Raw genomic sequence first — 27,721 nt, 5'->3', positions numbered from 1 at the left:
CAGAGCAGGGGACGCAGGAGCACAGGCATTGGGGGCCAAGGGACGCCGTCACGCCTCCAGCGGAGGAAGAGGTCGGATAAAGAGGAAATGGTTACTTGAAAGATTTTCATTCTGCTACTTAGAGCTGTATTTGCTCTTACTGTTTGTAAATAAATTGGTGTCGGTACTGTAGACAAGTCCTGTATCCTCTCAATGTCTACTGCAGGGTCACCTATACGGCTTCACTTAACGGTAGGGGAAAAAAATAAAGAAATATGCATGACATGGATGTCTCATTTCTCCCACTTGGATGTCTCTGTGATGACTGCTCCTCCCAAGCCCCTTTCCCGTGTCAGAACGCCTGAAGCAAGGAACGTTTTGTGTTCTTTGCCCGAGCTGCTCTCCCCTACGCGCTGCGCACACGGGTCCCCCGCCACCATCAGCTGTGCCACACGGAGCAGGGCCACCACCGCCCTCCTGGTCCAGGGGACACATGGGTGCCACCAGACCACTGCCAGCTGGAATTAAGCCTTCCCAAACCCCCCCCCCCCATGATAGGGAATGTAGATGGGGCTGCCCTCCCGCCTGGCTCCAGCAACGGTGAGGAGCGCCGCTTGGTTGGAATGCGATTACAGGGGAGCTTTGCATTAATTTGTTTAAAAGACAAGGCGAGCTGTGTCATGCATTAGAGTGAAGCTCAAGTAAAGCCTCGAGGCCTTGCTAAAAGGGAATTGTCAGGCAGGCAGTAGAGCTCGAGGTAGTTTGGGAAAAAATTTCCAGACTATAACCGCAGTCTGTAGAGCTGCTGGGCACTGCTGCACGTTTGGCACCCAGCAGACACGGTGGGACGGCCATTTCCCGCACCCAGAAGCATCCCTCAGGTATCTCGCTCTTGCAGTGCTGCAGTTCTAGGCAAGAAGCTTCAGAACGGGTTACAGCCACGTCACCTCACAGCAGCCCGGAGCACTGAACAACCGGATGGATGTCTGCTCTCTGCCATCTGTGCCAGCACAGCCCCAGCCCTCGGGAGCAGCAGAGAGCACCAAGAGCCGTGTATTACACAGCCTGAGGAGCCTTCCCGGGCACATCCCATCAACTACGCCCAGTTCCCAGCGAAGTGAGTGCTTTCCTTCAGCTGGACGGGCAAAGCGCAGAAGGGGAGAGAACTTCTGGAGGAATTACAAAAACTAGGGAAAAGGCTCAACTGTTTACTCACCATTTTAATACTGCCAACAACTATAACAGACTGAAACTGTACACATGACAAACTGGGAGAAGAGTCTAAATGCAATGGTTCAGCAAAGGAATGTACTGACTGGTTCTGAACATTACTACAGTAAAAACAATGGCAAACAAGAATTTGGCACCACATATACAAAGTAAAGGCATGCTGTCAATACAGTTTAGGAGTCTCCGAACAGAAAAAGCCATGGTAAATGCAGAACAAAGTGCACCCTTTAAAAAATTGCCCACCGGTTTAGACCAAAAATGCACAAGAATCTAAGTGGTTGATTTAGTAGCTCTGTAGCAGCACACATTTTCCATCTAATTTGGAGCTCAGCATTTCAGCTTTCCAACTGACACAGCCCAGGTACATGTTCACCACGAAGCTGGCTTTATGCTTACCACACACTATAAATCCCATTTGGGTATCAGCATAAACCAGGTTCACCCCTAACCATAAACTAAAAAGACTTGTATATCCTGCTGCAGAAGCTTCTTTAAAAAGCCTTATGGTAGCAGGACGGTAACAAACTACACATCAGAAAAAGCCAAAGCTATCGCCGTAAGAGCTCTAAGGATCCATTAAGTAGTTGCAGAAATATTAAATTCTGACCATACCAAGTGTTAAAAACAAAGAGTTCCTGCTAAGAGGAATACTTTCTGCATGATCTGGTCACATGTGCATAGTTAAGTGATTTTTTTTGTTTTCATTTTTAAAACAAGATTTGTTTGCAAATAAAGAAATAAAATTTAGTAAAGTTACAGTTTTCTTGATGGAAAAAACCTTAAAAACAGACTAGTGGTGGCTTGTTAACCAAAGAAAGAGAGAAAGCTACATATCGAAGGTCTGGAATCCAGCACCTTAACTTCACAACAGCTGTACACATTTGAGATTACACCATCCAAACGATGCCAGGATGATCTAGTCACACTAACAGTTGTTCCATCTTGACCTAACTTCAACATCCCATATCAATAAAAAGGTCCCTAATACAGAAGATTGTGCTAAAGAATGCAACGATTCTGCATGCTGTTTTCGTTTCCCTGGTCCTGTTCATGCTTGCAGCTGTCCCCATGAGGCAGCAAAGAGTCTGGTTCTCAGAAACGCCACATCATAAGAACTGAAAAGAGAACACGGAGCATTAGTGCGGTACAAGACAAAGCCAGACCAAGCTGGTGTGCAAAGCTTAAACTCTGCGCGCAGCCAAGCAGCTTAGCTTTACCTTCTTCCCACGCCCCTTCTCAATAGAGTCCACATTCCTTCAGGTTGTTCTTAATGATAACATCTGTAACAGCATCGAACACAAACTGCACGTTCTTGGTGTCAGTGGCACAGGTGAAGTGTGTGTAGATCTCCTTGGTGTCTTTTCTTCGGTTCAGATCTTCAAACTGACACTGGATGTACGCAGCTGCTTCCTCATATGTGTTGGAGCCTGAAAAGATAAGAGCCCTTACTTTAGCCAGCAGTTCACAGCAGAGTTTTTGCACAGATCTTTTAAGCACATATTAAGCTGCTTGCAACCATCTGCCTTATCCAGCTACAAATCCAAATCCACCATTAACCCCTTCCTGCAAATCTGAAGTCTATTCCCAGCTTCTGCCCAGTGACCTTGGACAAGTCGTTCACTGCTGCGAGTCTCCGGCTGCTCCCCACCCCAGCCCCTGCGCCCAGAGACTGGAACATCACCATCACGCCTCTTTGCGAGCGACCTGCGAGATCCAAAAGGCAACGCTGCACATCGGCTACCAAAATGCTTCATGCTAGAAACAGCTATATTGCAAGAGTGATAGGGACAGGAACAACCAGGTTTGAGGGAAGGGCAGCTTCAAAAATCTGAATGCCTCAAGCACTGACCACGTAACGCACCATCCCTGTGCAGGCGGCAGCAGGGAAGGGCTGCAGAACAGACTATTGCTGAAACAGACACCCGACTGAACAAGGGCCTTACCCAGGATGTGGATAAGCTTGACAGCCTCTAAAATTGAGGTTAAATGGAAGCATTGTCCTAGTACAATGTGGAAAACAGTGACCTTGACTTGCTGAAGTGCAATACTGTTAAGTGTCTTTGCTTTTCACACTCCAGGCCATAAAACACATGGACAAAGGCTATTCCAAACCACAGACATGCACCACTGTCCCTCCTGAGAAAATGAGTTATCAGCTAGCTGGACAGCTCAAAGATGCTGCCCGAGAGACAGAGTCAAGGGAACAGGGAAAAAGATAATCTTGGATCGTGTAGGCTTTAACTGACTCATTGCTGGCCCTGGTGATGCAAACAAGATGCCATTTCATGAGCCCAACCTTACCTGTGTATTCTGGATAGCAGATCGTTAGCGGGCTTTTCTTAATCTTTTCCTCAAACAGGTCTTTCTTGTTCAGGAAAAGAATGATCGACGTGTCTGTAAACCATTTGTTGTTACAAATGCTGTCAAACAGTTTCATACTCTCATGCATCCGGTTCTGAGAAGTAAAAAAAGAAGACGGGGATGCATCACTCCAGAGTTATTTGGGGAGGATGGGGTGGGGGCAGACAGGCTTTACTACAAAGGCCAGACTAAGGCACCACGCGTTACACTGCTAAACACGCATATCCTCGCTGTCACCGCATCAGGAAAAGCGCGTGTGGCCCTGAGCAGAGGCCGGTGCTGCCTCACCCCGCCGCTCCCCCCAGCCCATGCCCGATCCTCCACAGAGGAGCTCACGCCTCGGGGAACGGGCTGCGGGGCCAGCACCATGAGCCACCCTCCTGTACGCAGGCCCTGGGGAAAATCTTATTTGTGCATTACGGTTTTCTGTTTCTGGGGCAAGATACCGCAGGCTGCTGCAAGAAGTGCTCTTCTTTACAGCTCCCAGGTCACTTCAGGGAACAATCGCCACATAAGAAAGGGAACGATCTAGAGACGTGCCCGTCCCACACAGGATAAGGTCTGCACTCGCTTCCACCTCCCTTCTGCTACAGGGCCACCCAGCCAGGCGTTAGTAACTCCTCGATGACATACCATTTCTTCATCCTCGGCCAAGACAAGGTCATAATCACTGAGGGCCACACAGAAAATAATTGCTGTCACGCCTTCAAAGCAGTGGATCCACTTCTTCCGCTCTGACCGCTGGCCACCAACATCAAACATCCTGGGAGAGGCAGAAGAAAAGTCTCAGAAGCTATGGAGACCTCTCTCCCTGGCCACCACCCCGTCCACAAGAGATGGAGAGGCTCAGCTAAGGACTTTCCAACAAGCAGGAGTTAGGGAAAAACAGGTACACAGCCTTCCATCAGCAGGGCCAACAACGCGGAGCCTCCCTTCCTCAGGAGAATTCACTGAATTCTTGTTAGAGCAATTTCAGCAGGAAGAACTAGAGGTTCACCTATATCACTATCCAGAAGTCTGCTGATTCACCAGGGCATGCTTATTTTGTTCTCTGTCTCCTATTTCCTTAGCAACAATCCATTTGCTTGACTGGACTCCAAACACCTACTCACAGCCAGCTCTTCCAGTTCATTTACACTGCGTCTGACAAAGGATTATCTGGAACACGCTACCTGCATGCTACTGCTGGGACTTGGAAGAATTAATGAGGTTAAGAAACAGCTTTATGTATTATTTTTTTTTAAAAAGATGTGTCTGTTGTCTACTGAAGTTTAAAGGCTTCAGCTACTTACAGAATTTCTGGCTATAGAAGAGAAGCAAGCACTCTGCATGGTTACAACACCCCGCTCACCGAAGCATTTTGATGAGATGCAGGGTTGCCCACTATGTTCTGATGCGCTGCGACTTAATTAAATCAAGCCAGATACAAGTCAATATCCAAGAGCTATGGAAATCATAAACATCGATTTGTTATCACAGCAAACACATAGACAAGAGACACTATCCAGTGTGGGCCAAAAGCAATACAACTTAATGACAGCAAACAAGGGAGCCAGAAGAGCAGTTCAGCTAACTCCAATTTTCTGTTTAAGGTAAACCGTCCCAGTGGACCACAGAAGGAAAGATGAAAATCTCTGCAAAGACACCGGCTGTTTACTTAGCTTGCATTATTCGCCATTACTCTCTGCTGTTAGCGCAGAGATACCTGAAGAGGAATAGCATCCCTGACAACTCAGCTTCTCCAAGCTAATCCAAATTCAAGTCACAGTTATGCTAAAGCTACCTCAGCCCATTATTAATGTCTGAGATTTAACATCAAGGCTTCCGTCGCAGGAAAGATGGCAGCTTCAGGGTTTAAGATGCATTAATGCTTTCCTTTGCAGAGCAAATCCCTCTGAGATGAGAGGCGTCGTGTGGCTTTGGGGAGGTGGGGGAAAGAGCAACCCCCTCCGAGGCACGTGCATAAAGAGCTCAGCCATTTCACTTTGAAAGAAGGGCTACAATGATTAAACCAAATATGCCTGCTACCTCCAGCTCACTCTCCCATTAGTCAGACGTGATGATTTTTAAGTGATGATTTCTGAAAGAGCACCACACACTGCAGCTGGAAATACTAATCCCAATACATCGTGATGGAAGACAAGTTTTCCCTAAATGAACCAGAAGCCATATAAATAGTTCTGAGACGCAAAGTGTTTGGGCATTTTTGTTAGAACGGTTCATAAGTTAGGACATTTCAGAAGCCAAAACGTACCGCTCTCCCAAACAGCGTGCAAATGGATCAAGTTTTATAAGCAACACATGGATTTTTGCTATGGCTCTTCCAAACTGTTTTCAAACACAAACTAAAAATAAGCCAATAAATGCTTATTTCAAGGCTTTGAGCAACAAAGGCTTGAAAACATTGCTACAGGATGGAGGGAACTCGCCCAAGATACAGACACTGCGTTTTCCTACACCCACGTCCTGTGACAGCGCTGCCCACCCCCAGGGCCCCAGGCTGGTTGTTAGGAGCGCGATCGTGACCCAAAGCGAGGATTTTCTAAGGCGCAGACCAAGAGCAGGGAAGACGGCTCGACTGCACGCTAGCAGCTGCTATGAGGTTAGAGGGAGCTCGGTTAGTGATACTGAAAGGGACACTGCCAGGGCCAGACTTGGGAGCTGAGCCCCTCAGGGGCTGAATTTAGGAGGCAGAGAGGGGAGGCGAGTCCCATCCTCTGCAGCGTCACGCGGAGGCAGCCAGTCCCCAGCACTCCTGCATGCCCTGCTCCTGCTCTGCAGCAAGTGTCAGTCAGCAGTCATCACCAGCTTTGTGAACACCATGCACCCCAGAGCCGAGGCTGGGTCTTCAGGGAGAGCCCTCCTCTTCCACTTCAAAGAAAGGGGTTAAGTTCAAACTCAAAACCCAGGAGTCAGTGTCCTTTTAGTATTTTTTTTTCTGATCCTGTAAACAAGCAGTCAGTACCTGTGTGCGCGATTCCAACATAAAAGCAGCTGAAAAGAATAGAAGAAGGCAAATAAAAGTCAAACCAGTATCTCCAGTGAGCAACGCCAGTGGAGAGGGAGTACAACGGAGGCGAGGACACTTAAGAGCGCAAGGCGTTTTGCACCGGGGGTGCGGATCTTACCGCCGCGCACCGTGGAAATTACTGCAGCCCACAGGGACGCACGCTGCCCTTCACTTACTTGAAGTAGAGGTCCTTGAAGGTGAAGTGAGTTTCCACGATGCCTGTAGTTTTAACTCTGGTCCGCAGAACATCCTGCTGAGTCGGAATATAGGTCGGCTGGGATATTCTATCCAAGTCATTTAGGTAACTAGACCAGAAGAGACAACACAAGATGCGCTTTTTTTAGCCTCCATGCTTGCTGTGAATCTTTTATAAACTGCAGAAGAAAGTCATCACAGAACTTATTCATCCTCTTCACACAATGCAGACCTCAAACACACAGCAAACAGACAAACCCCCTTGGGTCTGCCTCGGCATGGTTTCTATCATTTTTTTTACCCCCCTCATGTGGCCTTGCAGCACGTGCTGGGTGGAGTTCAGCTGGTCAGGAGCAATGCTTAACCAGAGGCTAGCACAAGAGGTACTGCTGATGCAGAAGCCGTGCCAAGACTGGTATCTCTTGGGGCAATTCAAAGTAGTCAAGGTCTTTCACATCAAAGCACAAGGCAATAAATCCAGTGGCTCACTTTAAAGGGCAAGGATACATCAAACGAACTAGCAGGAAGGGATTAAGCGTAAAGACCAGCCCCCACAGCAGGCAGATTCATTCACCTACTTCAGCAACAGCAAACTAACGACCGGAGGTGCCTTAATCCCAGCTTTTGGGAGGATGCAGCAGAAAGTTATAACTCTTTCAAGCAGCAAACACGACACGCTGGGAAGCCCGCGTGCCTGCGGGAAGCCCCACAGAGCGCGCCCGCTGCCCAGGGCTGCTGGAAGCGCCCGTTTCTCCATGGCACATGGCACAGCACCGTGCCCACCGGGACCCCGACCCCATTTCAGCTTCAGCAGATTCCCTTTGAAGTTTGGCTCTCGGGTACATCGTTTCCTGCAGCACCATAAATCGTGCCCTAGCCAGCAACACCTCCGAGCTCGTTTTTGCCTGTTACGAGGACGGTGAAGCCTTCTGCTTCCGCCAGTGAGAAGAGATGACTGCAGCTCCATTCGGAAGGGACCCGAGACGAGAGCATTACCTCTGACAGCTACGGGCACACCTTTACCCCGAGTGTTTTATAATCGGCACAGGACTGTACAGCTGTCACGGTGGCACAATGGTGTTACGCTATCTTAACGACCTTGCCTTGCCAAGCAAGCAGCATCACAGGTCAGGGTTTGCTCACAAGCGAATGCTGTGCCCAAATTTCACTCGCCTTTGTCGCCAAGCAGGCAGCACAGCGAGCGGCATCTCCCTGCTCTGCCAGGAGCGCCGGCGGGTGCTGGCAGAGCGCTGACCTATTTTCTGAGCCCCAGCAGAACCCAGCCCACCCGCCAGCCTCCTGCCGGCGCTCGCCCTGCACCGCGGGGCTCTCCTCCAAGGGCTGGGATCTGCAAGTGGTTTTAGCCTGGGTTTTAGCCCGGGTTTTAGCCCAGGACAGGCCAACTCCCCTCACTCCCTCCTCCTGTCCAGTGGCATGAGAGGTTTGCAAACTGCTCTTTCACAGCAACGCGGCGCCCGTAACTCACGCTTGGGATCGGCTTTAGATTCAGTTCGGTAATACGGAATTTGGAAGGTAGCTATCTTCATTAAGTTTCTGGTAAGTACTTCTGCTGAGGATGTAACTTGCCCAAGCGTTTATCCTCTTTCCTACCAGTGTAGTTTAGCTGGGACATGGTGGTTGAGAACCAATGGAAGAGATGGAAATGAAACCTAAGAACTGACCCAGCAACTTCTGACAGTTTGGCTTTGATACAGGTCACAGGGCTGCCCCAAATCACTGAAATGATAAAAGTGCAAGCTGAGGCTGTAAAGCATCTGCTCCTAATTGCCAGCTTTCAGGAGTTTGGGCAATGAAGCCGGTGTAATTCCCACTTAAGGCTTTTTAGGCAGCCAGGAGGAGCGAATAGGGGCATCTCCCATCAACTGCACTGCAAAGTGCCACTCGAACACCTGCACGTCGATCAGCAGAACGAGGTGTATCAGGTTAAGCAGTGCTCCATCTGCAAGTTCCCTTAAAAATAAACTCGGCCAGATTAATTCAGAGGGACTCCAAGGGCAAGCAAATACCAGACCCCATGACAATGCCGAAGCAGTTGGATTTTTGAGCAGGGGATTTTTTGGTACTAGATCCCATGTACACGCAACCCCCTCCAGCTATCCGGGGCTCGCCAGGGGCAGAAGCCACCGTGCCCACCGCACGCCTCCCAGCTGCAGAAGCCCAGTCCGTGCTGATCGCCTCCGTTTCCCTCCACGACATACAGACTGAGTGGAACTTGAAAAAGCTGGAAAAGCATGGTCTGAGACTCATGGCTTTGAGCTACTCATCACCCAGTTTGCCTCAGAGTTTACAGATGTTCCTCTAAAATATTGTTTCAAGAACTAAAAATGTACACCTGACTGAATCTTGCCACATCCCACGCAGCTTGCAGCCCTTTTCACAACCTCCTTTGTCACCGGGCTGCAGTCATACGCTGAGGCTGCGACACTTGTTCCCCACCTCGTACCCGGGTGTTTACAGAACCAGCTATTTCTCATGCTCAACACCACCTTGCAAATGCAAGCTTGCAAAAAGGTTGTTTTTTGTCTTTTTGCACTCTGAAAACGAGGCTTTGGGCACAGAAATGCTGACTAAAAGCCTGCAGCATAACTCGTGTTTGCATTAGTGACCCTCCAAGCCTTCCCAGGACGTGCTGTGCTGGTCCGGCCCCGGTTCGATACCGATGCGTGCGTGGATGTGTAGTTGCAGCCTGATCAGCTTCAGCACCATCCTGACTGACGCTCAGGCCAACTGCTCTGCTAAGGAGCACTGACAGCAGCAGCAGGGCTCTCTGGAGCGGACAGCTTTCAGGAGGTGAATAAAACACAATTCCCCTCCTCCACACACTCACACGAGCCCTGGAGTGGCATTTTCCTAACAATTCAGTCATGTTTCCTTTCAGTGCTGGAAAGAATGCTCCCAAGGCCAAAAACGTCTCTGAAAGATTCATACAAAGCATTTCTTAACGAAAGGCGCTCGCAGCCAGCGCTGCGGGAGGGAGGGAGGGGCGGCCCCGGCCACCGGGAGGCAGCGCCGCAGACAAAGCCTGCCTGGGACCTGCTGCCAGGAGGCGCAGCCTGGTGCCCAGCTGGGTTTGTATCTGCAGCCACCGAACGCCGAGCTTTCCAGAAGCCTTAGCACAAGAACCCGCCCGTGTCAGCCTGAAAATGCAAACGGGATTCCTCCTTCCATAGGCGGTCGGCTCACACGGACTTGATCTACAGCCAAGCCTTCCTGCAGCACGAAGAGAAAGGGTGAAGACCTGGTGAATCCTGTATCTAAAAGACGTCTTTTTTGGAAGTCTGCCTCCTCTTTCCCTGCATCTTTAGGTGGATTTTGGCAGACGATGACATTAAGCAAAGCAGAAAACAAGGTAACAGAGCAGGATTTCTAGGAAAAGGGAATGCTGCATGTTACCTTTATCAATACAAATGCTCATTTGGAGCAGCTCAGACAGACCCTAAGTCTGCAGCACAGGCCTGCAGATGAAAAAACTCACATCTGAAACTTGAACTGTGATCCCAAGGTGGTGCTACTTGAGAGGAATCACAAGAAAGCAGCACCAGGAGACACATGAGAGGGCTTCTACTTGAAAGTGAAGAAAATAAAATAAAAAGAAATCTAGGTTTTACCCAGCATCATAACTGTAAGGGAATTCAGGCCGGAACTGGCACTTGGGAGCGTGACAAGAAATGCCAGAATATGGAACAGTTCATCCAAAAGTATGCTAATTGCTTGCAGATAGCTCCCAACAGTATCTGCAGATTGGTGCCTGCACGACCTTCGGAAAAAGCAGCAATACCAGCAAGCAAAATATTTTAGAGCATTATCCGCTTACCAGCGCTTACAAGTATCAGATGGAGGCGACTGCAGAGATGTGCAAGACAATAAGCCTTAGCATCCACACTGCTGCCTGATCACAGGTTTTCGTTTGCTGTAGCTGCGACACCAAGAATTGTGCACAGGGTTCCCAAATGCTTCTCCACAGCACCCACTGGAGACAGGAGAGGTGATCTAGGGAGAGCTGTTTGCTCGCGTCAGAGGTAAAGAAAACAGGAAACTGCAATATGGCAAATAGGGACGTTTGGAACACCACACCAAAAGAGCATGGCAGTTGCTAGAGGGACGTTATCAGATGGTGCCTAAGAGAAGACACTGAGCGTTTCTGCCAGTGTTTGAATACCCACAGTTTACACCAAGAGTTAACTCAACCGTTCTAAAAACCAAGCCACACACAAGAGAAAACATGCAGAACGCTCCGGTTCCAGGACAGATCGTTTGGATTGGTGTCACCAGCGGTTATCTTCAGGAGCTTGCCCCCGCCCTTTGCATGTGCACAACAAGCACACCGTTACGAGGGTGACCTCCCGCGCCACGGGCAGGATCCGCACTGCACAAGGGGAACGGCTCAGGCAGGCAACAGCGGGAAGAAAAGCTTTCAGAAGAATTTGACGCAACCCTGAAAATCCTGGCACTCTGCCACAACACTCCTGGCAGTTCCTGATGATAGTCAAGCCGCCTCATTTTCACAAGTGATCATTTGTATCTTGCTCTTTTTCCTTTTCGGGTGTCTCAGCAGAGGCCCTCAGGTCTGATCTGACGCCAGGAGCCCAGCACCAGGCCTGACGCACAGTGCAGTGCAGAACTGCAGCTGGAAAACCAGCCACCCCAAAAAGGGCACTGGCTGCTGGCCCTGGCACTTCAGCCCTGTTTGTAACAGCCACTGAAAGGAGCAGAGGTGACGTTCCCCCAGCAGCACTGCACACAAAAGACTTACTTACATGATCACCACCACAAGAAGGGATTGGAAGACATCCGTCCTTTAAGCATGGACAAGAGAATTAATTAAGAAACACCCGAAGATAAGGCAGGCCAGGGGCCACACGCTGAGCAAAGAGGAGCAAACGCTGGCCGCATGCTCCCTTGGCCACTCGTTCTGTCCGTTAGCAAGGCAGGGGGCCCGTGGAAGAAAACAGGTCTTGAACTGGGTGATTGCGCTCTGCGCCCACTCGCAGCATTTCCTAACCGCGGAGTTGCCTGGCGACTGACTCAAAAAACAATGCTGTCTTCATGCAACTTCCTGCGGTCTTAGGACAGGAAGCAAAATTCTGACGCCTGTATCAGAAAAATGCCACACGGGTCATCAACAGGCTGAAATCTCTCTGCTGCAGATTTGACGCCAGCCCATTAGAGCAACTCTTCCCAGCAGGTGTCCACACGTACCCGAGATGGGACATGACGCAGATACTGAGGAACAGGAACAACCCACTAAAACCCAGTCTTTGAAAAGCAGTCAGGTGAAGTCATGTAAGCACTCAAGCAGGCTTACACCCTCTCTTCCCAAAGCTGCCTTGTTGCTGGCCCCTCCATGCCCTGTTCTCCAGCCTGCCTCCATTCACATCATCTTCCCAGGCAGACCAGCAAGACCACAAAGCCAGGGCTCCCCATCTTAGCTTCCTCCCTAAGCTCCACTCAGCCTCTTAGGTTTTCTGCCTCAGATCCTGTGTGCAAGAAGAACTTCAGCTTTCCTTCTCTCCCCCATGTCTTTTTTATTAAATCTATTCTCTCACTGACTTTCATCTATCCTTTTTTCTCCCTTTGAATCTGAAGCTTCCTCCTTGTATGCTGCAAAGGTACTCAAGAATCTAAGCCTCTTCTTGTCAACTCACTTACCTTGATCTAAACCCATGATCATCTGCCGAGGTGTTACAATTTTAGCAAAATTCTTGCTTATTTTCAAGCTAAAATTTGCTCTGCACAGACACAGCCTGCAGGCAACTCAGCTGTGACTCATCTAAAGTTTCTTTATAAAGCACTTCCAAACTAATTTTTCAAAGGCATAGAACTTGGCCAAACCGAAGAATTTTCAGGTGGACATCAGGAAGCATGCCTGACCCCAAAGTCATCCCTTCTGACTTTTAAAACATTTGCTCTAGAGAGACCGAGCATGCAACTTTTTCCATAACGAAAAAAGCAACAACTGTCTTGTTTTTTAAAAGCAACAGTTTCCCCTCCCTGCACTAACCTGCCTCTTGGAAGTAGATGAGGCATTCTGGTCAAAATTCTCATTAATTCCAGCCAGCTGTCAGCAGCAGCCTACAGTGTTCCTCGCTATTTATCTAGTCGTAACTTTCCAATTGTTAAGCAATTGTGTGCATGTTAGAAACAGAACAGTAAGCAGGTTTATAGCTTGCCTGCAGCACTGCCTTTGTGATGTTAAGCGCAGAAACAGAAGCGTAGCGAGAGCTGTTAAGGAAAACAACTATATGAATATTGAATTGCCAGTATCAGGAGAGCCCAGTATTGGAAATTGTTGGTCACTGCGAATTTGGTAGTTAAATCAGAAGCTCAGTTTCAGAAAGTGTTACTCCCTTCTGCAGGGAAAGGAGTAAAGGTCATGTCGCTGACCATCTGCTGCAACAATTGATCTTGATGCAAGGTGGTACATTGTTCTTCCACTACAAACAGATTGCCAAATTCACCTAGGCTCAAAACAAGGAACGCTTTTTCTTTTTTCCAGTCTTATACGCAGGGAAAAGATACAGGAAAACTGACTTTGATCAGCTAAAGCACAAAGTCAGCTTGAGAGCCAAGCCCTGAGAAAAGGCAGCCCAGCTAGACTACGGTTTCTGTCCGCCCACTCTGGAAGCGGTTTCTGTCTGCTTGCAGCCACGGAAGTCCTTTCTGAGGACCAGTGTTTGGTTTGCTGTGAAGAACCCAGAAGCCAGTAACGGTCTCTTACTATGATGCAGAGTCATTAAGTTGATATTCTCTTGATCTGCTGAAGCAGGCCTGAACCCCAGCATCTCTCCATAACCGCTTGATCACACCAGCTAGCTCAGCAGTCATCACTCCCTCCTCTGCACTTCCAGCTAACACAAACAGCTGACGGGCGTCGTCCTGCAAGAAGAGGTGAAGAAAAAAAATAAAAATCAAAACTTAACATCGGAAACTGTCTTAGAGGCTGCAGCAACTGCACTAAGGAGTCATGTTCCCCTCTGCCATGCTGCCCAGTCTTCTCCCCCAAATCACCACGTTATTTTTCGTCCTGCAGTCAAAGTGGAAAACAGGCTGACCTACATCCCACACTGATGTTTACTTCTGCAGTGATCAGACCTGCCAGCTTCCTTTCAGGAGATGTAAGAGACCTTTCACTATCCCAATAAGTTCTCAACTGCAGCAGACTGTCTCCCTCCTAATATCTGCTCCTCTCCGATGAGTAACTGTATCTGTACTGCCCAGCACTTACCGGCAAAGCTTGGAAAAGAGTCAAGTCTGCCTGCCACTCCAAAGGGTACCTCCCTAGCACTAGGCAACAGCCACCTAAATTATTTTAATCAAGGTCTAAATCGCCGCAATAAAGAGCTGGAGCTCAGTTATGAGTCTTTGCACGTGCTGCACTTATGGGTACAGTGCTACGCTGACAAGTCATACGCTGTGGTTTGCTGGGAGGCAGTAGATTTAGTTACCCTGGGTCTCCTCCTAGAAAACTGTAACAAGTTGTTTGCCCTTCAGGGTAGTTCGGGGCACTGGAAAATTCTTGGCGTTCAGCTCTTGTTCTGCTTTTGCAAAGCAAGCTAAGCCTGGGCAGGTCAACTGAAAAAGGAACTTGGATTTTAACATCTTCCTCCTTCCAGCCACATTAGCCAGGCTGAGATCACCACTCAACCTGCACAAGCTCAGAGGAAAGGTGGAGCAGAATGCCAGGGTGGGTTTGGAGAACAGTTGAGTAACAGCCTAGGTTAGCGTGCAAGTGAACATGTGCCCTTCAGCAAGGACACTTTATATCTTAAGTTCCAAATACCTGCAGTTGCAACACAAAGAAGCAAAGTGTGTTACTTCACTTACCCTGTGTTAACTGTAAGCACAAGGAATCAGTGCAAGTCAGCAGACGTCACAGGCTGTGCAGCCACCGCCCAGAATACACAGTTCCCATCTCCTACTCATTTTCAGGAGCTTCTGACTTCCCATTCTGCCTGTGCCTTCCCCCACCCATGACAATTAAGACTTCTTCTCTTCAGTTTCTACCAGCTTGAAGCACTGGTGGTGAGCACCAGTAAGAGCACAAGGAATCGGCAGAACTGAATGGTAAAGAAGGGCCTCCAATCCTCAGAATGCTCAGACAAGTGTGATCAAGGCTTATTTATTTAGTTCAGCTTAAAGACTAACTGGCACAACGCCTTGAAACACTACTGAGGACTGACGTCCAAAGTCAAGCAATTTAAACCAAAACTAAGAGCTTTGTTAAAACATTCAAATACCTTAGACAAAAGTTTGGGGATTTTTATTTATTTATTTGAGCATTCAAACTACAGACCGTGAAGTGTCCCTCCCACTAACGCATCTCGTAACAAACGTGCTTCCACTATGAGCGTCACGGACAGAATTTCCAGGATTCATTAACACAATTCACAGCACCAACTCAGACTAAGGGAAATAAGTGAAATACTTACTGCTCTGGCAACTTCCCCAAAGTCTATCTTTAGCCTTCCCATGGCTCTTATGATTGCAATGATGGACTGGATAGTATTGCTGTAGACAACCACTTTATATTGTTTGCATTCCTCCTCCGAATAGCCATCCTCATGAATAATCCTGGAAGAAAACCAAGCCGTCACTCCCAAGCCAAACCAGAAGGGCACCACAGACTTCTTATTTCATCTTGCACTGAAATGCAGCTCACATGACTGCACTCTCACTTACTTCATCTGCTTCACAATGGTGCTTTTGCCAGATTCCCCAGCACCTGAAAAGCACAAACAAATTCCAGTTAGCAACGACATGAAGTTAGAAAGAAAAGCGGATTGTGCCCTCCTCACTTCCAACAGAGAGGTCGACAGGGTTCGGAATAAAATGCTTCCTGTGCATTGCTGCCGCTAGCAGAGCCCCATAGCAGCTGTACCGTCCCCGGGGGAGGGATGGCACCCATAGCTGCACCCTCCTCAGGTTGTATTTACAGACGCTGATGATCATCGTGCGTCCATCTGCTCAAACAGAAAAGTAGAATTGCTGAACTTCCAGAGCACGCTTCCTAGTCAGCGTGGGGAGCCACCTGAGAGGCACGTCTGAAAAGCTGGGACGAGGATTTATCTAACAGACTGTCTGCCTGCCACCCCTCGTTTCCAGCTCGCTAACTCCAGTCCGAGGCAGCCCCACAGCTAAATGCATGGATGCCATCAGGTCCTGCCCGCCGTTACCGGGCTGAGCAAGATAAAAGCATTGGCCTTGAATAACCAGGTGGATGAACCCCAGATCCTGGGGCATTTTCACAAGGAACAGCTAACTCAGAGCAATCTTGTACAGCATTCAGAGGAAGGGGCAGACCCAGAAGAGAGCTCAAAAACGCGCACACATTGCGCGCGCAGATCCAGGTGAAGCAGCTTGAGACATTAAAGGCCAGAAACGCGTTACTGCCGGAGCGGGAACACCGGGATGGATCCTGCAAGGTCCCTCGGCCACTCTGCGGTCACCCAAATGCTGCCCATAATGTTCCAAACTGGAAAAACCCAGGCGCGCCCCCGCGCTGCATTGCTACAGCGCAGTGGGAAGCACACCACCGTCGCTGCTGAGCCAGGTGCCTCTCAAGTACCGCAGCAGAACCCCAAGGACGCCTGCCCAGACTTGAAGTGGCAACTCCCGGGCACCTGTGAGTCAGCGGCAGGAAGAGCAGGGACCTGGCCTCCTGCTGCAGCCGCTCGCCCCGCGCTGCTTCCCACGGGGAGCACCGCCACGGGACAGGTCGGGCACCTCCACCACGGCACACCCACCCACAGCACGTGCACGGCAAATTGTAATTGATTAACGAGTTCTATTCTCCATCATCTCCCACAATACAAGCTTTATTATTCTGGGGAACTGAGGACAAAGAGACCCGCAGGTTTAGTTGGGAAATGAGCGCCTGCCACAGGACGACTTCCCGCTGAAGTACCAGACCTGCGGGCGGCGGCACCCGGCCCTGCCTGCATCGCAGGCGGCTTTCCTTCAGAGGACGGAGCAACCTGCCTTGCTGAGCCCCTGCGCACCCCGGGGGGCTGACTTATTCCTGCCCACCGAGTAAGAGGCTCCCTTCACCAACGTGGCTTTCAATCCGAGGCATCGCAGAGCGCTCTGCACCCGCTTCCCAGGGCGCAGCAAGGGCAGCAGCCACCTCTGCCCACCGGCGCAGCGGGCACCGGCTCCGTGCCCCAAAGCCACGGCGTTATCACGGCTCGATATCACGGCTCGCCGAGCCCTGTGGCAGCAGCAGCCGGGCGGCACTGCCCGCACGAGGCCCGTGCCAGTGATGAAGCACGCAGAAAGCAGGCAGAAAGCACGCCCGAGTCACCACGTGCCAGCGGACACCTGGGTCTGCTCTGCCCCGTGCGACGCGCAGCAGGAGCTGCCTGCAAACAAGCCGGACCAGCCGCGGGTTTCAGGCTCCTCGGCCTAAAGGGCTCGCCCCGAGCTGCAGAACCGGGCTTGCTGAAGCCCAAAGAATGAAGCTGAGCCTGTCTGGATTTGGTTACGTGACTAAAGGTGTCCTGGCTGGGCCAGGGGACCCAGACTGCCGTTCGCTTCCAGCACAAAGACTCCAGGTGCCCCAGCGCACACTGAGAACTGGCGGAGTGGGGACCCTGAACGGCATTGCTACCAGCAAGGAGAGTTTTGTTGGAAGAGGAGAATCCCTTTTAGGTTATCAGACCGATGGGGAAAGACCAAATTTCAGGTATAAAAGGAGGCTGTGAGAACTGGGCTGTGGTGTACTTCTCTAGAAAAAAAGCAGATGAAGTGCTCTTCCAGAAAAAGAGCGTTTCCCAAGCCTCTGGCAACATCCAGAGGGGACTACGCTGCATTCCAGTTCCACTCCTGTATCCCCGAAGCCTTGGGAAAGCCAGCTCCCAGGAACAGCACCACGAATCGGGCATGAAAGCAGTGCTGCTGCTGAAATAAAAGAGAATTCACTGCCCGGTCTCGCGGCTTGATGCCACGCTGGCATAGGAACCGAGAAATCCAACTCCCGAAGACACGAGGTTGCTTTGTCGGGTTTGGGAGCGCGACAGGTATGCTGCTTCCTCGCCTGGAACTTCATACGTGTTCCAGCTTGCTCATTTCACTTTCCCTACTCAGCCAAGAGGGTTTTGGTGGAGGAAAGGGCAATACCGGAGAGAACCTGGAGGAGCGCGAAGTACTTGCGAGAACGTCAGGGTACGGCTTACAGCGACGGCTGGGAAGGAGCAGACAGGACGACTGCTTTCTGCAGTTATGCAGCAGCCAAACACAGGCTGCCGGTCACCGGCTGCGAGCGCGCTGTGCCAACCTGAACCCAGGCCTGCCGCCGCCCTCGGAAGAAGGCAGCAATCGTCCCAGGACTGAGCGAGGACCACGCTGTCTGTACAGACGCGCACTTCTATTTCCACTCCCGGCGCATCCGTCAGTTCCCAGATGTTGACGTGGATTCCTGAGGCTCTGCTGCTGTATTAACTTACGACAGAAAGCTTCCCCAACATCAGACAAGGTCATTTTCAAGCTGAACGTGCATTTCCTCCCAGGGAGCTTCAAAGCCAGCAAGCGGTCAAATATTTTTACAGCTCTTGGTGGCTGAAGACGGGACGCAAATCAGGGTCTTCACCCAGCAAGAGCTTTCGCAGCAGGACAAGCAGTTGGATGACAGGTTCTCAGGCTGTCAGCTGGGAGGAAACTGAAGTCAAACGATGCCTTCACGCGTTGTATCACAGGGCTGTGCCTCCATCCCCCGTACGCAGACAGGGGTTTCTGCTGCTTCGGAGAAGTGACGAGGGACGCGTCTGAGCGCCAGAGTGCCGCTGCCTGGGCCGTGCGACGCTCTGCTTGCTTCGGCTGGGCACGGACACCTTTAAGTACCGATTCTGCAGACACCGCTTTGAGTTTATCTGCCTCACCAGCCCCATCGGGGATGGCAGCACCAGCAGCTGCCCTGCGCAGTACGGAAACTGCTTCCGAGATAGGGCGCGTGGTGCAATTTAAATCGATTAGCCTTCAGTCTAGGCTGAAGGGTTACCAGATTAGCGTCTCTCATGACAAAATACTTCCATGTCTGGAAACCAAAGAATTCAACTTTCAAATTATTCCTAAGCATAAGTCAATTTAATTTTTTTTCCTTCCCTCAAGTCTTAAGGAGAAGATACTGCCAACTCAGCTGCAGGCAGGACAGGCAACATAAAACAGATTCCATCTTTAAAGCTGCTGAAGAAACGCTAGCAAGAAAGAATAACGAGGCGTGCCTTAAGCAGAATCCCCCATACCTTTATTCAGATCTCCGAGGGAATTAACACCTCTCACCCAAGCAAACCCCGGAGGCCTGAGGCGCACAATGCCACGGGGCTCCCCACCACAGCCCGCCTCTGCGGCACTCCATCCGAAACCCGGAGCTTGCAGGAAGCATCCTCCTGCTGAGCGGGCTCTTTCCTCTTGTCGTCCCCCCCGGGACGCCTGCCTCTCCTCCGGCAGGCACGCTTCTGGCAGGGGTGACACCCAGAGCAGCGCCCTGCTGGCTGCACACCGCTGACAACCCCGGGGAGCGCGCACAGGGAGCGTTACGGCTCCGTGCACCCGGCGCCTCCGCCCCGCTCCGCACAAGGGCTCCTCCGCGCAAGCCCTCGTGTTCCTTCCCGCAGGTGAGCGCTCCCCTCGCTCGGCCGTTGCGATGGGAAAGCCTCGGCGCCGCCGCCTCCCCGCAGAGCCCTGCGCAGGCGTTCGGAGGAGGCTCCCGAGCACAACCCCTGGCTCTTTTCTCACCGCCAGGCTCGCTGCCGTTTCCTCGGATTACCTTAAAATAACCCACTGCCGCAGCAGGCATCGCCGAACTTGCAGTGCCTGTCATCTGGGTGACAAAACAACGTCAGACACAATTATGCCATGACAACACAGCCAAGGTGGTTATACAACACTAATTCGAGCCACGTTCGTTTAACTCTTTCCCTTCTCATTTCCAACCCCACGCACCTCAGCAGCGGCCTCAAACAGCAGCAGCCCGTGCTTCTGGGGACCGGGGGGCCCCTTCCTCACCCTGCTGCTGCTAAGGGACTGAGGGGCAGGAAAAAGCGACCGGCGCCCTCTCCCCCTTTCCCTAAAAGAGGCGGCCCAGGACCGGCTCCCCCGGCTGCGGCCTGTCACCTCCTCTGGGAGGGGATTCCCGAGGGAAATCTTCCGGCTGCTCCCAGCCTCGCCCCCTGTCCCTGCACCTCGTTAAGCGCTCATCTAAAAGCGCCTGCCCTCCGGCACCGCAATCACTCGCCAGGAGCTCCTGCTGGGGCAGCAGCTGCTTACCAAGGCGATGGCTGGCGTCAGGCATGGCCTCCTCCAAATTGCTCAGGAAAAAAACCCAACAGGTTAACGCCGCCCTGGTCTATTCCACGACACCAGCGCTGCGTGCTCCCGTGCAGCTCGTGGCGTTTTCAGGGGCCCCCTCTCACTGACCACCTGTGCTTTTCTCTCACCCCCTCCCAAATTTTCACAGTTGTTTGCATTTTACTTAGTTTCCAGCCCTAGCTTGAACATCTCCAGGTCTCATTTCTGTCCTCTGAGGCTTGCAGTTTGTCTAAATATTTGCACGTACCGCGCGAGCTGCTGCTCTGCCTCGTTCCAAGTCACTTGAGCGGCTGCAAAGGGTCCGCACAAAGCGATGCGCATCAGGCACGGGGTAACCAGCACTCAGTGCACCCTGTGCTCCCGGGCGCACGCAGCGTCACTTACCCTGATGCCTGCTGGGTGCTCTTGCAGCGGGGCTTAAGCCTCAGTCAAGCACCTTTAGCAGGAAAAAGAGCAGGAGCTGGATCCCGCTTTGCACGGCGCAAGCGGGCAGCGTGGCGTTGAGGTGCTCGGGGCCCGCAGGCCTCCAGGAGAGCAGGCAGCCGGGAGCCGGAGCGCTTTGAGGAGCTCAAAAACCAGGAAACGAGCCGCTGGACGTTACTGGGCCCGGGAACACCAGGCTTGGAACGCTGCTCGGGCACTTCTCGCTGCCAAGCACAAAGCAAGCCTCTCCGCTTTGCTTTGGTTACAGGGAGCTCGCCTCTCGCCACGAGAAGCCCGGGCTGACCGGAGCAGGGCTGCCGTAACTCCGCGCAGAGAAGGCTTCGCAAGTCCAACGCCTCCCGGGTTGGCAGCAAGGAACGCGCTCATCCCACAGCTCTGCCTGCGCGCCCCGGGAAGGAAGGGCGACTCCCCCTCCCGAACCTCCTGCGGCTTTTGGCAGAAGCGGCTCCCCCCGACCGAGGCGCGTTCTGCAAGACCTCCCCGCAGCCACCGCCCCTCCGCTCGCCCTGCGGGGCCAGGATCGCTCCCCCGGAGGCCGGCCGGGGCGAAGGCCCCCAGCCAGCCCCCGCTTAACCCCGGGGTGGACGGGGGGAACCCGGGGCAGCCCCAGGCCGTGCTGCGACGCGCGGTGCAGAGCCAAGCGGCCCCGCGCAGCCCCGGAGCTCACAAGGCCACGGGGAAGCGGGCGACGAGCACGGCACCAGAACACGGGGCGGACCGGGAATGCCAGGCCCGCGCGGCCGCGCTCCAGGTAAAACGGCCGCTTCTAAAGAAATTACCTCCTCATTCACCCCGCTGAGGAAATGGGAAAGGGAGGCCAAAGACCACCTGCGCCTCCCAGACACGAGCACCGAGCCAGCTCCCTGTTTCAGGAGGTATTTTAAGTAAAGTGCTTTTTCTAAAGCTCGATCAGAACTTCAGGCGAGGATTTCTCCCCCCCCAGTTAAGGGGAGAAGCCCTGCAGCATCTGAAAGTTTCAGGAGAGAAACCAGGTTGCTGCCAAAACAAATTCTGACTCGAGACTTGGAAGGGATGCACCTGGAATATCCATTAAAGCCCCAAAATTCAGCAGGCCGACACGCTGCCGATCCCTAGCCTCCGGAGGAGGCCGCGCACAGCTTGTAACTACAGCAACAGCCCGCGTCCGCTGCGAAACCGCAGCGGGGGCTTGGCAGAAACCTCGCTGCCGAGACGGGGGATGCTCAACCCTCGCCGAGCCCCAAAACCCACCGGAGCTCACAGGGTTTGCCAGAGCCAAGAGCCCGGGAGCGGCCCCGGGGGCGACGTGGGGCCGCCCGGCTGGGCAGAAGCCCAGGGGCCGGAGCACGGAGCCGGGGGGAGCCCGGCCCCTCCAGAGCAGGGGCTGCTCCAGCGCTCGTGAGCGTCCCTGGGGGGGGGACGCTACCTGCCCAAGGGCACAGCCGTTTCCTTCTGCCAGCATTCACTCCAGCCCCTCCCTAGCAAACAGCCGGGGACATTTGCCTTTCTACGCAGACACGCTCCGAGGAGGCGGTTTTCCAGGAGGCTGCGCCCCGCGCACCCCCCGCCTGGCACCGATTCCAGCCCCGACATCCCCACCGACATCCCCACCTGCTGTGCGTGCTGCTGGCCCCGCTGACCCCCCCCGCCTCCCCTCGCAGGGATGTTTTAGGTATTTCAGCGCTCGGATAGCACGAGGCCGGGAGGGCTCGGCTGACTGCAGGACCCAGCCCCGGCAGTCAGGAGAAGGGGACGCCACCAGAGAAGAGGGCAGCCGTGCCAGGCCACCAGGCCCCGGGAGACGCGGCTATTGTTAGAAAAGGCAACAGGAACCAGGACAGCTGAGGCCGACACGCTGCGACAGCAACGGCCACGCGCTGGGAAAAAACAATACACGTAACCGAAAGGGCACGTGGCCGAGCGGGGCCCAGCTCGGGCCTGCAGGAGCCAGCGCTGCAGGACGAGTCGGCGGTGCAGGACGAGTCGGCGCCGCCCCGGGCGAAGCAGAAGCAGAGGGTCCTCTGCAGAAAGCCCTTCTGAAAACCTCACCACCGAGAGCCCCGGAGGCCCCCCCGGCCCCCGGCGCAACGTGGGGGGTTCCCGACACAGCCCTGGTGCTGCACGCAACTGTGGATCTTTTCCTTACGAACCCCATGTCATCCCCCTACGAAAAAGGGAGGGAGAGAGCCTTGCCTACGTTGTTTGGCCATCGATGTTTGTGTAAGCCGGAAAAATTAAGGCTTGAAACCACAAAGCTGCAAATGGCTCACAAGCAACACGAGCTCCTAAGCACCCAAACCGTACGCCTTTTTCTCTTTGCCTTGAACCTTTTCAGGGCATTAGCCCGATTTTACATGAAGGCTTTGAACGCCTGAGCGCTGCCTTAAAGCTTCGGGGGAGATTTTTAAGGCAGCCGTGCAGCGGCTGCCCCACGCGGGGCTCACAGGGAGCTGGGGAGAGACCTGGGGCAGGGCCGGTACCTGCGGCACGCGGAGCAGGCGGCGTCACCCCACGGGCAGGCGAAGCTCTCCCTTCGAGGCTCCTCGCCCAAACGTGGCCAAAATTCATCGCCCGACCGTTCTGGGGGGGGCCGGAGGTGGCCCAGGGGATCCCGCGTCCGCCCAGCAGGCTCCAGGCTGCCCGTGGCCATCTCTCGAAGGCAGCCGAGCGACCACCCCCGGCACCGAGGAACTGCAGAAAGAGGCACAAAACCAGGCAGAGACAAACCTAAAGAAATCAAAAAAAAAAAAAAAAAGCTCCCTTTTGGTAAAATTAAAAGGTAGAAACCGGGGAGAGAAGGAAAGGCTAGCCCTGGAGGACGCAGACTGCTCTTTGTCCTCGCCCGCTGTTGCAGCAGGGCCAGAGCCCGGTGCCCACGGACCCAGCGGCTTCCGACCCGGCTGCGAGCGCCGCCGGAGCAGGACAGCAGCGGGGCACGGGGAGGCTCCCGCATTCCAACCGCCGAAGGCTAGCTGCAATAACATTTGGGAGACGGCCTGAAGTAATGGGAACAGCCTGAACCCTCGCGACGTCCATTCTACCTTTGATACACAATTTTTCTCTGCGGAAGGAAAACAAACAACCGAAACTGTTTTCCTCCACGGCAAGTCGCAAGTCGGCAAGTCCTCCACGGCAAGTCCTCCACGGCAAGACTGCGACCCCTCCAGGGGTCGCAGTACGGGGCCGGGAACAAAAGGTGATGGCACGGCGAGCGAGGGAGGCGCCGCGCCGCCCGGCTTCGTGCGGGGTGCGCTGCGACACCAACCGCAGGCAGCTCGAGCACCAGCCCCGTGGGGCTGCTCGACCGAGCTCCCATGAGGGAGGAGCACCTCGAGTGCCAGAAGCGAGGAGCATCGTGCCTTTGCAGCCGCGTGCGAGCTCGTTGCTCAAAACTTTAAAAAAAGCCACGTCCAAATTAAAAAAATCCCTCTTCGTTTAAAAAAAAAAAAAAAGAGTTATTTCGATGCTCTGCCTCTGTGTTTAATGGGACTTGAACCCCGTCCAGAGAGCCCTGGGAGGATGGGACGCAGTGCTGAGCCCCCAGCCAGCTGCTCCGCGCCACGCGAGGCCGGCCCCGAGCCCCGAAACTCGAGGCGGATTTCTGTGAAACGGAACCGCTCCGCGGCGAGCGCTTCGCGCGTAAGCGGCCCCTCTCCCGCCCGCACCCGGCCCTGGGGGGCGAAGGCAGGGCTGAAGACCAAGCAGAAGGGTTCGGACCCTGCACCCGCTCCCCGCGAGGAGCGAAGCGGCGGCAACGACGCGGGCACGGCCCGGGCGGCGGTGGGCGCACAGAGAGCCTTCCTCGGCCCCAGCCGGGCACCGGGCGCCACGAGCCGGCTTCTCCGTGACACGGCGGCTCCCCCCGACCGCCCTCACCGCACTGAGGGCTTAAATCGCCTTCTGAAAGCATAACCCCGCCCGCTGCGCCGGGCAGAAAACCCTCGGCGGCCAGGAGTCACGAGAGCGCAGCTGACGAGGAGCAGCACGTGGCAGCCGCCCCGGGACGGGCACGGCGCCGCCCCGCAGGGAGCACCGAGCGGCTCCGGAGGCGAGGGGCGGCCGGGCCCGGCGCCCAGCGGTCCCCTGACACACCAGCGCCGAGAGAAGCACGGGAAAGCCGCTTCTAGGGACCTGGGGCACGGACGGCGGCAACGGCTTCGCCTGGATTTGCGCCCCCAGAACGCCCTGCTCTGCCTTTTACGCAGGCACAGCCACGTCCGGCTGAGCAACGCGCGGCGAATCGGGCGAGAAAGGGGGGAAAGGCAGCCTCGGAAGAAAGCCGAGGTCTCCCGGAGCAGCAGAGCTCGCGGTTTGCTCGGGTAGTTCCGCAGACGAGGGCTGTTTTAGAACGAACTTTTGCTTTTAATTATTTTTGCCTGAAGAGCAAGAGCCCGTCACCGTAATCACGCGGGGCACCCGAGCCCCGTAACCCCGCAGCGGGCTGGGCACGGGCACGTCCTGCGCACGCTCCCTTTGGGGCCGGCTGCACCCGCCCGCCCCGAGGCCTTTTGCACGCCTCTGCCACGCTTCTCCGCGGCGTGCGACGGGACAGCCGCGCGCACCCAGCGGCGCCTTCGTGCCTCGGAGTCGCCCAGAGCCCCCCCGAGACCCGGCGCAGCGCCTCTGGAAGGCGCGGGGCCACCGGCCCGCCTGCGGCTTGCCGCTCATCCCGGCTGGAAAACGGCTGGAAAACCCCCCAGCTGCCCCCGAATCGCGCCGCGTGCCCGCGCCTGCAGAGCGGCGCTGTCCCAGGGCGAGCCCTCGCCCACCGCCACGCGCCCAGACCCTGCCCGGCCCCGGCCCCGCACCGCAGGCAGGGGGTGGCGGGACCCGGGCTCGGCTGCCGCGCGCCGCCCGGCTTTCCTTCGGGGGAAGGCCAAAAAGCCTCGCGGGGGTTGCTCACGGGCAGCGCCGTGCGAGCGAAGCGTTCCGGGTGCCCTGAGACCCCCGCGCGGGAGCCGCCGCCCAAACCTGCGGCTCCCGGACCCTCGCCCCGCGAGCGGCGCTGCCTCGGCCAGCACCCGAACCCCTCCGGGGTCCCAGCTCCCACCTCGGTCCGGGGGAGGCTCCGGGGAGCAGGAGGGGACACGTCAACCCCCTCTCCTTCCTCCTCTGCCCACGAGGAGACACGGTTTAAGGAACAAAAACCCTGGTGCTGGCTGCGGCGCTCGCTCCCCACCAGCTCCCAGGGCTGGCAAGGAACGCGCGGAGCCTTCCCCTCCCCTACAGGGCTCCGCGAAGCCCCGAGCAGGGCAGCGATTTTCACAGGGCCGGGGAAGAGCACGCGGAGCCCGAACTTTTATCTCTAGAGAGGTGCGGTTCTGCTAAACTTCCCCGCACCAGCAGAGCGGCGAGAGGCTTGCTCCGCTTACATAAAGCGCCGCGGGAGCTCCGCCGAGTTAACGACACGAGGCACCGCTTATCCGAGCCATCTTAACGCTGCGCTGTGAAAAAAACGCGCGCTCAAACAATGGAAAAAGCGCGTGAACTTTTCCGTCAGCTCCTCGATGCCTCCCCGAAAGGCCGTTTGCTCCCACTGCAGGTTATTTTCTGCTGGCAGCTCGCTGCCCGGCTCTACCTGCCCGCTAACAGAGCTGCACGCGGGGAGGGCGCGGCTCAGCGCCGCCAACCCCCCTCCGATCGCCAGGAACCCTTCCGCTCATTTTTCGGCTAGAAAGCTGTGCCGAGGGAGGCAGGGCGCAGGCCACGGCCAAGCGCGAACCCGATCCGAGGCCCGACGCTGATCTCCTCCCCGGCCGGCCCAGAGGAGCTTCTCCGGGCTTCGACGTACGCGACCCCACCACCGACAGCGTGCCCGCAGGCGCAGCAGGCGGGCACTTCGCTGCCTCCACAGCCGTCGGAAACCCCAAAACGCAGCTGCTGCTCGGGTTGTGGAGTCTCACCCGGGCTCCAGGTTAACGCGCTCCGAAGACAATTACCGGACAACCTTTCGGGTAACTCCCCCGCCTCTGTCACCTGCCGCCGAGCTCAGGCAGCCCTGCCCCAAAATCCTTACGGTCCTTCCCACGGTGCCACAAAGAACGCCGGACCGCAGAGGAAACCTGGCACGGGAAACACAAAGGGAGAACCGCGCCGTGCAGACGCTCCCTGAGAACGCGCAAGCCTCGCTTGCTATCAGCAGAGCAAATCCCCGCAGAATAAAGGATCGGCTCGACCCCGGGCCAGGAAGCTCTCCCTGTACGCAGATCACGGAGCTCAGGGCGCTTCTCGCAGGGATGCGACCAAAACAAGTCAGAAGGGGGAAGAGAAGCGTCCCTAGGAGGAGGACCCCTCGGAAGGCAGGAGCGCTGGGCTGCCCGCTGTTCTCAGGGGAGAAGCCAAACGCCTTTGTTGGGGCCCTCAGGAACCCCGCCCGCCCCCACCTGAGGCGGGACCCAGCAGCACGGCCCCAGCGGAGCCCCAGGTGTCACAGCACGAGGGGCTCCGTGACCGAGGGGCTCCGTGACCGAGGGGGCGCCCCCCGCCCCGCGGCGAGGCGGCAGCGTGGGAGCAGCTCCGCGCCCCGCGGGCCCCCGGGGGGCATCGCCCCCTTCCCGCGGGCAGCGGCGGGGACCTCCCGGCACGGCCCCAGCGCGCAGAGCGGCAGCGGGCGGGTGACCCCAGAACACCCCCGGGCCCGGCCGAGTGCTTTGAGCTCTTCTCGACCCGCGCGGCTCCCGCTCGCTCCGCGGCGCCGCCGCTGCGCCGGAGCTCGGCGCCCCGAGCGCTTTTCGGCCGCCAACCCGAGGGCGCGGGGGGCACCGCTCCCTGCCCGCCCCCGGCCCCGCTGCGGGCACCGCCGGGCCCGGGCAGCCCCCGGGCGAGGCGCTCACGGGCAGCGCCGCCGGGAGCGGGGCCCCTGGGGGGACGGAGCCCCGGGGGGGTGGGGGCCGGGCCCGGCCAGGCGGCGCCCGCAGCGCGGGGCCCGGTGTCCGCGGGGCTCCTCCCGCCCCCGCCCGGCCCCGCCGCTCCTCACCGAGCAGCAGCAGCTTCACCTCCTTGGCCGCCTTCTCGCCGTCCTCCCGCAGGTTGCGGTCGATCATCTTGCTCCGCTCCACCGCCGCCTTGTCCTCGGCGCTCAGCGTGCAGCCCATGGCGGCGGCGAGCCGGGGCCGGGGCCGGGGCCGGGGCCGGGCCGGGCCGGGCCGAGCGGAGCGGAGCGCAGCGGGGCCGCGCCTCTCGCCTCCCTCCCTCCCTGCC

The 27,721-nt window shown here is 55.3% G+C and overlaps 1 protein-coding gene across 1 annotated transcript; it reads right to left on the bottom strand.

Annotated features, from left to right (window-relative positions):
- Window positions 1-1,184: 1,184 nt before the first annotated feature.
- GNAI3 (G protein subunit alpha i3) lies at window positions 1,185-27,721 on the bottom strand. Its single transcript, XM_035569125.2, has 9 exons — window positions 27,498-27,721; window positions 15,476-15,518; window positions 15,226-15,367; window positions 13,515-13,672; window positions 6,757-6,885; window positions 4,204-4,333; window positions 3,511-3,664; window positions 2,427-2,636; window positions 1,185-2,324 (listed from the first exon to the last, which is right to left on the bottom strand). Exons 1-8 carry the CDS (start codon window positions 27,613-27,615, stop codon window positions 2,446-2,448), a joined length of 1,065 nt encoding a protein of 354 aa, XP_035425018.1. The 5' UTR covers window positions 27,616-27,721; the 3' UTR covers window positions 1,185-2,324; window positions 2,427-2,445.

The sequence above is a fragment of the Cygnus atratus genome, chromosome 24, assembly GCF_013377495.2.
Source record: "Cygnus atratus isolate AKBS03 ecotype Queensland, Australia chromosome 24, CAtr_DNAZoo_HiC_assembly, whole genome shotgun sequence".
Lineage (NCBI taxonomy): Eukaryota > Metazoa > Chordata > Aves > Anseriformes > Anatidae > Cygnus > Cygnus atratus.
This window is presented reverse-complemented; position numbering and strand designations above follow the sequence as displayed.